Genomic DNA, 16,174 nt, shown 5'->3' with positions numbered 1-16,174 from the left:
AACTTCTGCTGTCACTGCTCTAACTTCCCTTTTTAGCATCCAGATGCCATCTGAAAAAGCCCCAGCAGCCACAAGGAGAGGCTTGCATGGAGAGATCTAAGTCTGCCAGCCTACAACCCCCACCAAGTACCTAGCCAGTAGCCAGTATCAGCAGGAGAAAAACTAAGTGGGAACTAATTCATTTTCAAAAATAGTTTCAAGGAAATATTTCCAACCCAGAACTTGCTGGGTTGGACAGTTTTTCCTCCCCAGCCTGTTCAGCAAACAAAATGTTCTTGAAAAAGAAATGGAGAGCCTCAGGGCTAAGATCAAATTCAGTGCACAGACAGTAAAAAGTGGCCGCAGAGTCAAAATCAAGTAAAGGATGTCCCTAAGTTAAGACCTCAGAAAGATTTAAGGCACTGTTTTCTAGATCTTCTTAGCGAGAAAATGGTTTCTAAAAAGCTTAATGGCATTATCTCACACACCCGTGAGTTGGGGTGAGAACAATGACCCCAGCAGACAGCACCAGCTGAGCCTCTGGCCAACTCCAGCTGAATCACAGATGGCAACCAGCATCAACTGCCAGCTATGTGAGTGAGGCATTCTGGAGCTTTCACCATCTCAGTGCAACTAGCCAACACTGCTTGGAGAAACCTACAGAGAAATGAGAACTAATATGCTGTTACTGTTTAAAGCCACTAACTTTTGGCGTGTTTGTTATGTAGCAATAGATAATAGAAACATTTATATTGCCAAACTGCTCTCCAAAGGTATTATGGATTGAAATGTGTCCCTCAAAATTTCCTATGTTGATGTCCTAACCCCCAGTTCCTCAAAAATGTGAAGGATTTATTTGAAGACTGGGTCTCTAGAGAGGTAATCAAGTTAAAACGAGGTCATAACAGTGGGGTCTAACCCAAAAAGTAGTATTCTTATATGAACAGGAAATCTAGACACAGATATGCATGGATGTGAATAGACACAGGAAGAAGATGATCATCTACAAACCAAGGAGAAAGGCATGAAAAAGACCGTTCCCTCATAACCCCTGCAAAGAACTGACCCTTCTCACACCTTGAATTTGGATTTCAAGCCTGCAGAACTGTAAGACAATACATTTCTGTTGTTTAAGCTACCCATTTCTGTGGTACCTCGTTACAGTAGCCCTAACAACTAATAAACAAGGCCTACGTCAAACTACATTTCCAACAATATTATCTGAGAGTATCTTTTTCAATACCACCATCAATAATACACATTGATTTTGAGTCTTAGACAATTTCATAGCCCCAAAACATCTCATTTTCACTTGCATCTTGGCAAATTCATTCATATATGTTACCCAATTTTATGCTGCTTATCAATTTGTAGGATTTAAATTGGTTTTGACAAGGTTACTTAGTCTTTTGCACATGTATCCTACAATAAATTTCTTTACAGACCTCTAATATATTAAATTTTTAAATTACATATTAAAATTGGAGCTACAAATTTAAAAAGAATTCAAATACATACCTCTTTTCTATAATGATTAGCAGCATCCAAATTATCCAAAATAATGGTGTCTCCTAACAGCATACCAAATACTAAAAAATTCAGTAAACAAACTGTTAAAATTATGACATCTTTTTTGGTCATATTAAAATATTACCACAAACTTCTGGTGGTAAGCATGCTGTTGTGTACTCAGAAGTTGAAATATAATGATTGTGTACATGAAACATTTTTTAAAAATTGAGATATTTCTAAAAAGTCAACATTTATTACAAAGTTTTATTAGAAGTAATGGTAACGTAAGAATTTTATTCAAAACTTTCCTATAACAGGAAAAATGAGAAGTAAATATTAATAAAACTATCACTTATAAACTAAATAAGAACATAATTTTCCATAATCAGTAATTTATATATCTGGATCACAAATGTAACATCTGTATTAAAAAAAGTCATCATAATTTCCTTTACCTGTTTCACAATGTTCTATGTTATCTGGAAATGTTAACAAATCTCGGGCAAAGACAGGATCTCCAATGGGTTTAAAATACAACTTTCCATTTCGGTAATGAGGTAGAGGTCTGAATTAAAAAAAAATTTTTTTAAACAAAACATGTAGCTTTTAATAAAAAAATTATGAAAAATGTGAATATACTGATCACCTTTGTGATCATTTAATCAACTCCCTGCATACATTTAGGTAATACTCCTAAATGATTAACTGTTATGCCTTCAGAAATGAAAACAATATTTACCATATAAAAATATCTTAGTTTTATCTGTATTACTATCATCAATTAGTTTGTAAAATCAGTATAAACTAACCTTTGTTTAGTTTGACAAGGAAAGGAGAGAAGCAGCCTCTCAAGCCGGCCCTAAACAAGGGTGCCAATGATATGACTGTCTCATGGAGAGAGTGGCCCTAGAATGGATGAGGGAAGGGGCAAGGCCCAAGACTGAGCACATGTGAGGGAAGTAGCCCAGTACTCTGGCCGCCTGTCCTCTGACACAGTGTACAGACTATGAGCAACTTAAGTCCAAGAATAACAATGAGATTCAAGAGATGGAGGCTGACTGGGGTGTCAGAGCTTTCCCCTTCCACATAGTGTAGCTTTTCCCAAATTTTGTAGGTAGGAGTAGAGGTTGGGGTGACTTTAAGAGCTAGTTAACTCAATCCCAGTAACAGGCACAATACCAGGAAGAGAGGAGAACTAGTTTTTAGAGCAAGCACCAAGCTTAAATACCAGATTCATACTTTCCCTAAATCAGGGACTCTTAATTTGGTCTTCAGAGATTATGAAAAAAAAAAAAAAAAGAGAGAGAGAGAGAGAACCTCCTGGAGGGAAAATTACTTTCACAAAAATTATTACCCTATCAATACAGTCACTATGATTTGACAGGATTTCCCATGTTGTTTAAAATGGATACTGACTGGTAGCAGAGTGGGAGATTTTACATGTGAGTTCTAATTTCAGCTGTTTCCTTAATCTATTTTTAGATTACAAAATGAAATAAAATGTTAGTTTAATGATACAGTAAGCTCTTAATATTAGTTTCCATTCTCCTTCAAGTTCCCATACCTACCCAACTGTAGGCCTTGCAAAGCTTTAAGAATCTAAGAAAATTATTGGTCAATACTTTGTTATACATTTTAATTTTTTTTCTTTTGTTACCACCATTTCATTTAGTCTTTTAAGGGAGATTTTTAAGAACAACCAAAATTAGAGCCCATATAAAATATTTTAAAATTTAGATTAAAAATGCCTAATTGGTTTGCATGGTTATTTCCTAAAAACATACTTTGAAAAGTAAATGGGAAAACAAAGAAACCAGATTTATATTAAAACAAAGATGTAACATCCTAAGTAGATGGTCTTTGCTAATGGCAGTTCCAGTAGAGACCTTCTCTACCTAAATGATGGCTGCTTATTTTCACAGGACATAAATAGGACAAAAGACATGTATATACCCTCTTACTCCAAATAAAGGTGTTCCATATTCTGTTAATGATAATGACATTTTACCATCCTTCCTGTTGCAAAAGCCAAAAATCTGCTTTGGGTTTGTGCGTTTGTGTGCTCGTATGTGTATCTGTCACATATACAAATAACATTTAATTGGCAAATTAAACTTGGTCAGCATATATGATCAAATACACAGCAATACTGAGCTTAATGAAGATCATATTTGTGATGAAGACAAAAATAATGTAGGTAATTTCAGGAAAAAAATCATTACTTTCACTTTTCTCTAACCTTTTCCAATCTGGAAGAGTCTTCTTATAAATAGAATCAAGGGGCAACACCTGCTGACGACCTTGGGTTTCATCATAGATACGACGTGCAGCATTAGTGGTCAGGGTGACCACACAGTCCATGTCACTTGCCAGATGCCAAGAAATAACCATTGCGGCTCTATCATCTTCAATTTGTGCCAGGTGTGCAATCTATAACCCATTTTAAAAACCAAGTAAAAAACTTTTAAATGTATATAAATTTGACATCAAATATTTTAAAAGCCCAAGTCTAAATAGCAAAAACACTTTTTTTGAAACAAACGAATTAACAAAAAAATCTCAAACTGTAAAAGCTTAGTGGCTTAAATATATTAAAGTCTCTTCTGCTATTAAATTTTAATATACTGTTTCACAGATTAAATTACAGTAAATTTTGCAAATAACCAAATAAAAATATTTGGAATATTATCAGCTAAGTGATGTACTTTTCTTTCACATTTAATATCGCTACTATTGGGGTGTATCAATTGATAAAGTAATCACAAAATACACTTAAACCTAAATATACTTATATACTATACCCTAAGTAGATCTTTTACTCTGATGATTTTTCAGGAAACAAATTTAAATATCACAAATAAGAATCAATTCTTCTGCTTATATAAACACTTTAGAGCTTAGAATTAATAGTCACTCTCCTATTTACAAATACTGTTGATCCTTGAACAACATGGAGGTTAGGGCCACTGACCCTCCAAGCAGTTGAAAATCTGCATGTAACTTCACAGTTGGTCCCTCATACCTACAGTTTCGCATCCTAGGATTCAACCGTTAAGCAGTACTTTAGTCAGTATTTCATTAAAAAAAAAAACCCAAAAAACAAAAAAACCCCAAAACTGTGTATAAGTGGACCCTCACAGTTCAAACCCATGTTGTTTAAGGGTCAACTGTATAGCCGTCCATCAGTATCCATAGGGGACTGGTTCCAGGAACCCCCACAGATACTAAAATCTGTGGACACTTAAACCCTTTATACAAAATGTCACAGTATTTGCATATAACATCTTGTATACTTTAAATCATTTCTAGATTACTTATAATACCTAATACAATGTAAATGTTATGTAAATAGTTGCCAGCATATGACAAACTCAAGTTTTAGTTTTTGGAACTTTCTGGAATTCTCCCCCCTGAATATTTTCCAACTGCAGTTGATTGAATCTGAGGATGCAGAACTTATAGATACAGAGAACCCACTGTATCTTTCTTTCTCTCTTCCTCCCTTTCTTTCCCCACTGTATTTTAATCACAACCTTGCTCAAAATTTTCTTGCTCAAAGTCCAACAAGGTTGAAATTTTGTGGCCAATTTCAAAACCTCATTTATTGCACTAGTATGGTCACATTTACCCTTTACTCTTACCTGATCTGGTAGTAAAAACTTGCCCTAGCAATGAGAATGTTGTGTCACTGTTAAAAACATCAAAATGTCCACTCTTGTACAGTAGTCCCCCCTTATCTGCGGTTTCTCTTCCCCTAGTTTCAGTTACCCACAGTCATTGACAATCTGAAAATATTAAATGAAAATTTCAGAAATAAACAATTCACAGGTTTTAAACCACACACCATCTCAGTAGTGTGATGAAATCCCACTCTGTCCTGCCGGGGATCCCCACCATCAATACTGTCATGGTTCTGTGATCCAGGATCTCCCAAAGCAGATAGAAAACAAGAAAATACAATGCACTGCCTCTTGAAAGGCTTAAACACAAACCTTTCCCAAAACATCTCCACTGCCTTTAGTATAGTTTGGAAGAGTACATGATCTTCTGGGTTTTTTCTTTAGTTCTTCCTGTTCTGATATCTTTCTTTTCAAAAGTGCTTCAATGTGTGGCATCTGTAATGTATAAAAAGAAAAATTAACTGCAAGGCCAATTACAATTACTCTTCTACCAGGCAGAGAAGATAGCAGAGAAAAATCAACAATTTGGACAATTCAAGAACATAAAGTTACACAAGAACATAAGAGTTACTAAGCAGCCATTCCTTTCCTATAAAAATATGATTATAGTTAACGGTACTGGTGAACACAGTGGCAGGGCAAGAATAAAGATGCAGATGCAGAGAACGGACTTGAGGACACCAGGTGGGGGGGCGGGGGCGTGGCGCGAAGGGGAAGCTGGGAGGAAGTGAGAGAGTAGCACTGACATATATACACTACCAAATGTAAAACAGATAGCTAGTGGGAAGCTGCTGCATAACACAGGGAGATCAACTCGATGATTGGTGATGACCTAGAGGGGTGAGATAGTGAGGGTGGGAAGGAGTTGTGGGAGGGAGGGGATATGGAGATATATGTATAAACACAGCTGATTCACTTTGTTGTACAGCAGAAACTGGCACAACAGTGTAAAGCAATTATACTCCAATAAAGAGCTTAAAAAAAATAGAATATGATTATAGTAACGTGAAGCATCAACCTCACTGATTCTTCTTTTCTTAGTTAAGAAATATATGACCTATAATAGGATTTATGAGTTATACACATAAAGAATGTAAGCTTTAAAAAATCTATTGTCTTTTGTTACTTTCTCTCCTTTTCTTTGCCACCACATATACTGATTATCACTTAGGCCTCTTCAATGCAAGTTCTCAAGTTGGTGTATTATTAATTAAACTTACTGGTGTTATTAGATTAGAAACACAAACTGCAATTTCTTTGAAAAGAGCACTGCATCATTGTTAGCCCATTTTAATGTCTATTAAGTACTATATGCTTAGTGCCCCTAAAACAACAGTGTCCAAAACATTCCTAATAAAATATGAATGGTAAAAAAAAAATTATAGGCTACAATTAAAAAAAAACCTACAACATATACTTGGAAACTGTACCTGTTGTGTTGTAGGAATATCAATATTGTGTGTTTTTAGTTCATTTCGCAACTGGGCCTCTTTTAATTTTGCTTCTTCAACTTGGCCTAAAATTAAAAACAAAAACTATCAATTTGTGATAGCCCACAAAATAGTCTTTGAAGAATGTTTTCAATCCCTTTTTTTTCCTTTTAATGACTGATGCTAAAATGAAAGGTGAAGACTACTACAGAAATTTTTAATTAAACTAAAAATCTAAAATTAAAGTTCAGATCTAATACACAAAAATAAAAAACAAAATTAATGTAACTAAGGGAGGTATTATGACATTCTACTGCAAAGCACAAGTAATCTCGGACAAGCTATTTACTTCTAATCCACATGACTATACATGATTTATACATAATTGCATAAGGTTATTCTAAAAAACAAACAGAACTTTAAAAAAAATTTTTAGTGCTAACATTATTCTACTTAGTTCCTATTATCCTCTAAATATCCTTGACCTGTGAAAAAAATCCAGCAAATGGAAAGTGATGACAGAGTATAACTCAGCAAATGCCTTTCTTAAACAGTATACAAACATTATTAAAAATTATAGCAAATATTCTATGTATTTATTAAAAAATAAACTACATATTTCTCTGCTGCAGATATTTTTAAATTAAACTACACATGGTCCCATGGCTCAAACTAAAACTTAAATTACACATCACTCTTTCAGTGATATTGTCATTCAATATCTTTTGTCAAATGCTAGAACTAGATGTAAACCTTACTACTGTTATGTCAAAACCCTTAAATTTCTATAGATTCAGATTTCTGATAAAAATTTCAAATTTCTGTGGTAAACAAGATATACACTTATTTAAAATGCAGGAATACTTCATCCTAAGAAGATCGAATGATGAGTAATATAAACCATCACTACCATCTTTCCGCCGTGTCCTGCAGTTTACTTCTAAGTCCAGGAAAGTAGACAATGTTTGTGCCTCATGGCCTCGACCTTCTACCTCACCATTCCCCAAAGCATCATTTTTTATTACCCCTGAACACAAAATGACTTACACTTCATCTCATCAAGAAGCTGTTTGCTGGTATCAAATAAACTTCTATACATTATAATAGACTTAGATAACTGGTCCTTTTCTTTTGTAAGTGCTGCCATTTGCTGCTGCTTCTTAACATCTAAGAAAAAACATTCAGATAATTTACTTCAATTTTTAAATTTTGATGTTTCCAAAATGTCATAACATGATTAGATAACTAGCAAGCACTATGTTAATGGAAAGCAAAACAAAGTTATATAAAGTACCACAAACTTAAGAGTTTATCCTGTATTTTCCTAGAAACTTACCATTGTAAAACATAAATGGTAGGATATATGATTCTAATGTTCTTGATAAAGCTGATAGCCGAGGTTCAAACACAATAAAATACTCAGTGCTATCCCTTCCAGGACTATTTTCTGCCAGCACTAGACTCTGTATAAAGAAAAAAGCAGTAAGAAAGAACAAGATTTAAAAAGGTATTTGTAAATGTATAAATGTTACATATCTTGCGCTCTGTTTCCAACTAAGCAGTAAATTTTAAAGGCAAAAGGCAAAATTGACTGACCTGTGAGATTCATCAAATATCATTAAAACATCAGCAGCACCATCCAAGACATAAAACTCTTTACCTTTTTGTACTGGTTCAAAAGTCAAACTGTCTTATCAATAAATAGCTTATGCAAAAATTACATACAATGGAAAACTACAAGAAAAAGTATTTTTCCAGACCAGAAATATCAATGGCTACATATCTTGACTAGAAGTAGCTTATTGATTCCAACCTTTAAGTTGAAGCAGTGTGAAACAGCTGACGGTGTGAAAGTTATAAAAATAACCACAAAGAAATGCACAAAGCCCAATGCTGAGTTTAAGTTACAGCTGTTACCATGGAAGTAGACCTACCAGTCCCAAGTGACCAAACAAGAGGTCCTGAAAAGCTCTAAAGATTTTTTTAATGTATTTTTCTTCATTAATGCACACACACACACAAAACTTCTGACATACTTTAAGACCATAACATATAACTAGTAAATAATGCAATATAAAATATTTATATCCTAAATAATTTTTTCAGTCTTATAAGGAAACACTAGGTTTTTTTTATTCTCTTAGACCACAATAATAAAATTCAGAGAAGTAAAATTTTTAAAAATCTAAATTGATAGAACACTGTAGAACAATCCACTAAATAACAAAATTATATGTCCATCATTAAACCAATCCTCAATCCCACTTAGTTTCTGAAAGCTGTTTTCAATGTATTTACATGAACATAAACATGAAAATAAAACTGCACTTAAAAAATAACATACACTTTATACTGTAGCAATTAGCTTTCAGCACTCATTTCAATCTGTCAGTCAATTCAAGTGAATGTTTAGATACTAATTTTTTACATTTATGCATAGTATAGATATAATACACTATACTATCCTTTCACTGGGTGATGAACATTTCATTTAAAATTTTTTAGCTATTATTTATAATACAGCAAAGAAAGTATCTTCCAATACTTCTTGGCATGTTCTCTAGAAGAGACAAAGAAATATAATGATGTGTTAAAAGTTTATTTTAACAGGTAGTGTCAAATTTCCCTTCAAAAAGGCTACATCAATTTATCCTCTCACCATTAGTGTGTAAGAATATCCAGTTCCTCTGATGCTTGGCCAACACTTATTAACAATCAAGTATTTTTTTTCCCTAAAAATATGTATTAAAAACAACCAGTCATTACTGTTTTAACTAGCATTTCCCTGATTAGTACTGAGATCCTGCTTCTTGTTTATTAATTTATGCCCTCTCTTTCATTAACTGCCTACTTATATTCTTTGCTTATTCATTTTTCTACTAGATTGTCTTTTTTCTTATTGATTTGCAGGAACTTTTTTAGATGTTTTAAAAATATGTTCAATATACTGTACTAATATAGTTATACCATCATATTAATATTAATCTTCTATTTATATATAGTTAAATATAAAATCTTTTCCTTTATGTCTTATTTGAGAAGGCCTTTCCTATCTCAAAGTTTTATAGTTTGTAACCTATGATGTACAGTTTACCAAGATACGTGGAATAACAGAACCGAAGAGAACTAAAGAGTCCAAAACTGGGTCCATATACAAATGGCAATTTGGAATATGAGAAATGGACAAATACATAGCAGAATAAAATTTAGACACCTCTTTCAGAAATTTCCAGATTAAGCAGAGTATAAAGAATCTGAATAACACAATTAACAAACTTGAATAATTATAAATGTCAATTAAAACTTTAAAGAAATCAGTACACATTCTTTTCAAGCAAACAGGGTACATTTACAAATGATTGTGTTTTATACTAGTGTTTCCTAAAGGTCCCTAATGCTAAGAATTACCTTCACAAATCATATTCCTCAGCCCTGCCCCAGACCTACTAAATTAATATATGGGTCAGGAGCCAAGGAGGACCTGAGAGATTCCTGCCTATTCAATGTGATATTAGGAACCTCTAGTGGAAATTCATATGCATGACATGAAGCTGAGATTCCATATGCAGCTGTGGGGGAATAGCTTAAGTCACCGTCATAACCTCAGAAATGTGTACAGCAGGGTAAGTAATTTCAAATGCCTGTGGTGGGGCCAAGGGAATAGGACAGAGGTAACCAGGATATAGGTAGTGGGCTATGTGCATTCTTCCAGCACAAACTGACTTTGCATGTTCAACATGTCTTCCCCGCCCTTCTTTGTTTTTCGACATGTGGTTTTCATTACCCAACTTTTGTTAGGGTACAAGAAAATTTTACTTTACCCTCCACTATAATAAAAATAAAAGAACAAGTGTAAATATAAGTAGTAGCAACTGATACTTGCCCTCAATGTCAAGAGATAAAAAGAAGTAGCATGGATGCAGCTGACAGGAAAATCCTGCTGCCTTAAGAGAATCTTGGCCCAGTATTACTAAGTCTTTAGAATTCTCCAAATAAATCAGGAATGCAAATCTCTTTGTGAAAACTCCAGGATTTTAAAACTGTTGAAAGCTAATTAAAATGGAAATCTTGTAATGGTCGGTCATTGCCAGACCAACCAACAAGTCAAATTTTAGGCCAGGTGCAAGCTGGCAGGCTCCCCAATTGTAAGCCTAATATTGTTAAAACAATGTGATATTAGCACTGGATTAGATATAAACACTGACAAAAAAAAGAAAAAAAGGGTGAAATTTCATTTCATTGGTACAGGAAGAATTATTCAATAAACAACACCCCAAATTTTAGTTAATAAATTTGAAAAAAGATAAAAATAAAATCCAGACCAATTATAAAATTAAAGGCGTAAGAATATAAGAGCTATCACTGTGAATATAACCCTTCCTCCTGCCCTAATATTAACAAAGCTAAAATCTAAAAGACAAACTTAGGAAAAAGTTACTTGTACACAAAAAAGCATTAACATCTTTAATATAAAATTAAGAAGAAAATGATGAACCTCCCAAAAGAAAAAGAGTTAAGGGACAATCCTACAAATGTCAAACCATGAAAAATGCTCAACCTTCCTAGTAACAAAGAAAATATTTTTTTAAAGATAGGAAGCATGATTGAATTTTTTTCTCCCCCCCGGGAGCCCCACTAACCACCAGCGTGGTTGCATTTTAAACACCATTCTATTCAGGATTGGTAATATGAGACTGTGCACATATTTCTGGTGGGAATATAAACTGAAAGACAACTGGCAATAACTACCACAAGGCTAAAAATGTACACACCTTATCTCCAATTCTATTTCTAGCAATTTCTTAAGGAAACAATCAGATTTATGCAAAAGATATACATAGAAGAAAGCTGATGGGAGCACTGTTGATAAAACTTTGGAAACAAACTAAATTTTCATTTAGGAGAGATCAAATAAGTTTTGATCAATATATTGATGTAGGTTTACACTTGCTGGTAAAGAAATCAAGGATGTATTAAATAAGAAAAGATTTCTTGAAAGCAGAGTTCTATTATATTAACGAAATTTTACAATACACCCTTCTTCATGCCTGTATAAATGATTTTCACACAGGACATCCATACAGTGTTAGTGTATATACAGAAAAGTGTGGAAGGTTCTACACTGAATTGCTAATCATCGTTATCTCTGAAGGGTGATAATACAGTGATTATTTTTGATGTTCTTGCACTGTGTTTTTATATAAGTAAAGCTATTTCCATTTTGGAAAAATAATGAACAACAAAGATAAGCTAGTTTTACTAAACGTTTCTAGATAATTGTACATTTTACCTGGTCTATGTTTGATTGTATTTCTATCCACAGAATGGTAGCTTTTCAATGAAATATGAATATCAAATTGTCACTGAAGTTAAAATCACTCCAATTACAGAAAACAGTCGTCTATAAGGAAAAAGAAGGTCTTTCTAATAGTAACAGTGATCGTGGGTTCAATGTGTAATAGCTTTGAGCAAAATCACAAAATATGTTAGCTGATTTTCCAATTTAATGCTATAATTACAACATCTTCATAGCTATACATACAGAAGAACAGGTATTATAACACTGTGGCTTAAACTATTAAATATAGAAACCTTATCTACCAGAAGACAAAAATATTACCGTGATTTCAGCTGAACCTTTCACAAAGGGAAATTCAAGTGTTCTAACTTTCCCAATAAAGAGCGGTGTGTCATCATCCTCACTAGAACCTTTGATGGTAGCCATCACAGCGCCAACCAAGTCACTGCCAGTATGGTTGTTGTAGTCATCCTTAAAGGACACAACGAAAAGTAACCAATTAGCAGAAGTGGAAAAAGATTAAACCCAGAGAAGGACATGGACAAATCAGAAATATGACCTATTTATAAAGCCCCCCAAATTAAATCATCCTGATCCTTCTTACTCTAAACACTGAATTCAGTTCTCAGAGTAAGTGCTCCACAGCAGGAAATAACCCCAGAATCCATAAAACAACTAGAGGCTTCCATCTAATAATACAATGGCTCCTAACTTTATTAAAAGGACTCCCATTTAAAAATTTGTTACGTCCTGTACCTTGAGCATCTATATATCATCTAGGGAAGACCAGTTTAAGAATGACTCGTGTCTAAAACAAGAAAATACACTGAAGGAGTTAAGTACTCAATCAGCCAAACATTTCATAAAAATGAAGTCCCACTAGTGTGTTTTACATGTTTTTGTTAATATTCTTAGCAGCCCTATTGCTGCTTACCCTCTGGGTAACCAGAAGCTTTGATGAGCTCATCATAATCAGTCACGAAAGCAGATCTCTTCAAAATAAATACTTAATTACTTCCTGCCCCTCAGTGAAATGGACACTGAAGAATCAACTTACTTTACACATTTATAATACATACATGAAATAGTGGATTAAAGATATACATTAAGGAAAGTAAACAGATTTCTCCTTTTTTAGTCATTTCTACTTAGTATATCTGGATTTATGTATAATGTTATACTTTAATTGTATTCAAGTATAAAAATATTGATAAGTATTTCATTCATCTGCACAAACTTTTCCTATAAACTTAAACTGAATAATCCAGGTATGATTCTATAATAACCATCTTGCACCCTAAAACTGGGAATAATTTTTCTTGTTACCCTTTGTAATTTGGAAGTAAATAAACATTACCGTGATATGAAGATATAAATCTCTGACCAAGGTCCTACTGGCAACTGAGCGAACATTTGAAACAGCTGGTGTAGCTGGCTGAATTTCAGGAACTAATTTCACAGGTTGATTAGGTAGAACATCCACTATAATCTAACAAAACAAAAGAAGCATTATGATAAACAACACATTAATGTTTTAGTATTTAAAGATGAAGACAAGAGATAGAGAGCATATACTAAATAAAATGAAATATTACCTTCTAAAATGTATTTCCATTAAATTCTTAAAACTACTCAACTTTTAAAAATTGAGGATTAAAGGCATATCAGAATAATTTTTGAATGCTAACCATCTAAATTTAGAAATACATAAAAAATATGCGTAATTTAGAAAAATTTAGTGCACTAACAATGGAGAGGATGTATGTTTAAACTACCTTAAACTTCATTATCTAGAACCTAGAAATGTTATTAATTGAAACATTTTCATGTACAATTGATAGAAGCAACCTTATCATGATATAGATTAAAATGTTTACTAACTGAGTCCTAGATATAAAGAGGGATGGAAAATAACTTCTGCATCAGGTCAAATTTAATCAACACAGTTTAAGTAAATATGACGCAAGAATTCCTGAAGATGGCATTATTTATACCTTTCATCCAATAATTAATCCACTTTTAAACAAAACACTTCACGCCTCAACTAAGCAAGAAAATGTGAAGCTAACTAAGGCCAACTGCAATGCATAAAAAGAATAAACAAACCTGCTCACTGTTAAGGATAGTTGCTTTATCCATCGTAAAACCAAACTGGATACAATACGTCCCCACTTTGTTAGGAACTGCTTTATCCCTAAGTTAAAAAGAAAGAGACATAATCACTGACAACTTTGAAATAAAAGGGGAAGAAATTCAAAACATTAACATTTCTTTTCCTTCCACAAAAAAGTAAATGAGTAAGAAGAGTTACTATTACTACATTCACCTTCATTCACCAAATATTTCCTGCAATATCAGGCTTAATTCTAGGTCCCTCTTACTCAGACATTCTATCACAAAACATCTAGAACACAAACTCTGGATGGGGCAAAAACTGAAAGAATAGGAAAATGAAGTTGACAAAGTAGTAAACACAAAAAATGCTGAATTATATGTCAAGTGAACTTTGCTTCATTTACACACAAATTTCCAACTCAGTTTTATATTTCAAATTTATAGAATATCCAGCTGATCTTTTTATGTTGCTTTGTTTTCCATTTATATATTCTAAATATATAACTACATATATAAAAGATATTTATTGTGATTTAATTACCAATAAAGAACTCAGTATCTAATAAGAGGTAGACTTACTAGACTCCTTTGGTCACAAACACAATGAATATATAAACGACAGTCTATGGTATACCTTGCCTAATACACGTCATGTGGTTCATGATCTCTAAAGTGGCTCTGCACTTCATTCATATTCTCAAACTATTGGCATAATATAGTAAACAAAGGCTATGAATACACACCTGAATTGAAATTCTGCACTGTAACATACACGCAACCTTGGAGAAAATTATATAACCTTTCTCTAGGTCGTGTTTGCTTTGAAGATAATTCCTAATAGAGTTAGGGTTAAGGATGAAACAAGGGACTTCCTAGGTGGCACAGTGATTAAGAACCCGCCTGCTCATGCAGGTGACATAGGTTCAATCCCTGCTCCAGGAAGATTCCACGTGCCGAGAAGCAACTACGCCTGTGTGCCACAACTACTGAGCCTGTACTCTAGAGCCCATGAGCCACAACCATTGAGCCTGCGTGCTGCAACTACTGAAGCCTGCGCGCCTAGAGCCTGTGTTCCACAAGAGAAGCCACCACAATGAGAAGCCTGCGCACCACAATGAAGAGTAGCCCCCATTCACCACAACTAGGGAAAGCCCGTGTGCAGCAATGAAGACCCAACACAACCAACAAATAAATAAATAAATAAATCAAAAAAAGAAAAAAGAAAAAAAAAAGAAAAGGAAAAGAAAGAATGAAACAAAACTTCTGCTTCCAGATGGCAGACCAACACTTCCTGATGAAGGCAACCATATTAAAAAAAAAACATCTGCTCGAAAATGTTTGAGAGATAATAAGACAAAAGTGAAAAAAATGACTCAGCAGGATACAAGATAGCATGGAGACCCAGGGAAATGTTTCATATTTAAGGTTACTTGACTTCTGGGAGAATATCCTAGGAGTAGAGGTGGACCTAAAGCACACAGGCCCCCAAGGGAAAAGCAACTGAGCTTAGAATTATCTCAATGGACCAAAACGATAACAGACTGCTAGTGTCTATCCCAGACGACAGACAGAAGCAAACGTAAACTCCATCTGGAGACAGAACATCTCAGACTTCAAATTATTTCTATAAATATGCATAAATAAAAAGTATCGTAAAACAAACCAAAACAAATAAACAGGTAATAAGAGGCAAGAGAACTAGAATGGAAGCCAACAGATATAAGAGAATCAAAACAGACCAAAATGAGCTCCAGACAGATTTCAATGAACTCTGATTACTGCTCAGGGTAATAAAAGACAAGAATGAAAATTCCAACAGAGAACTGGACCTTAAAAAAGAAAACAACTGAAAATACGAAACAGAAATTGATAATTCTAAGATGAATTTAATAGAAATTAGATACCATTCAATGGAGATTAGTTAATTGAAGGTAGTTAAGAAGCAAATACCTAGAATGAAGATAGACAAAAATATGGCAAATAGAGAAAAGAGGGTAAGAGAGAATACAATAAGGACTAATGTGCATGTAAATAAGAGTCAGGAGGAGAAGAGGGAAAGGAGGAGGCAGAAGCAGAAGCAGTATTGGATGAAATAATGGCTGACAATTTAAAAAAACTGAACAAAGACCACAAAATCAAAGCCTATGAAAACAAAACAG

General features: G+C 33.8%; 1 protein-coding gene across 4 annotated transcripts in view; it reads right to left on the bottom strand.

The window, feature by feature from the left end:
* SMCHD1 (structural maintenance of chromosomes flexible hinge domain containing 1) overlaps window positions 1-16,174 on the bottom strand; it is a 127,455-nt gene that overhangs the window by 24,698 nt on the left and 86,583 nt on the right. For 2 of the 4 annotated variants that reach the window (XM_057698829.1, XM_057698828.1), the window contains 10 exons: window positions 14,007-14,094; window positions 13,258-13,389; window positions 12,222-12,371; window positions 7,938-8,064; window positions 7,649-7,768; window positions 6,602-6,687; window positions 5,484-5,606; window positions 3,731-3,921; window positions 1,947-2,056; window positions 1,498-1,568 (listed from right to left, as the gene is read on the bottom strand). In XM_057698829.1, coding sequence (XP_057554812.1) covers window positions 1,498-1,568; window positions 1,947-2,056; window positions 3,731-3,921; window positions 5,484-5,606; window positions 6,602-6,687; window positions 7,649-7,768; window positions 7,938-8,064; window positions 12,222-12,371; window positions 13,258-13,389; window positions 14,007-14,094 — 1,198 coding nt within the window. Of the gene's footprint in view, window positions 1-461; window positions 637-1,497; window positions 1,569-1,946; window positions 2,057-3,730; window positions 3,922-5,132; window positions 5,277-5,483; window positions 5,607-6,601; window positions 6,688-7,648; window positions 7,769-7,937; window positions 8,065-12,221; window positions 12,372-13,257; window positions 13,390-14,006; window positions 14,095-16,174 lie in introns of those variants that run through there. The other 2 variants (XM_057698830.1, XR_009047968.1) reach the window with 2 other exon arrangements.

The sequence above is a fragment of the Hippopotamus amphibius genome, chromosome 11 (assembly GCF_030028045.1).
Source record: "Hippopotamus amphibius kiboko isolate mHipAmp2 chromosome 11, mHipAmp2.hap2, whole genome shotgun sequence".
In the NCBI taxonomy this organism is placed as follows: Eukaryota; Metazoa; Chordata; class Mammalia; order Artiodactyla; family Hippopotamidae; genus Hippopotamus; species Hippopotamus amphibius.
Note: the sequence above shows the minus strand (reverse complement) of the source record. Positions and strands in the feature narration are given on the sequence as shown.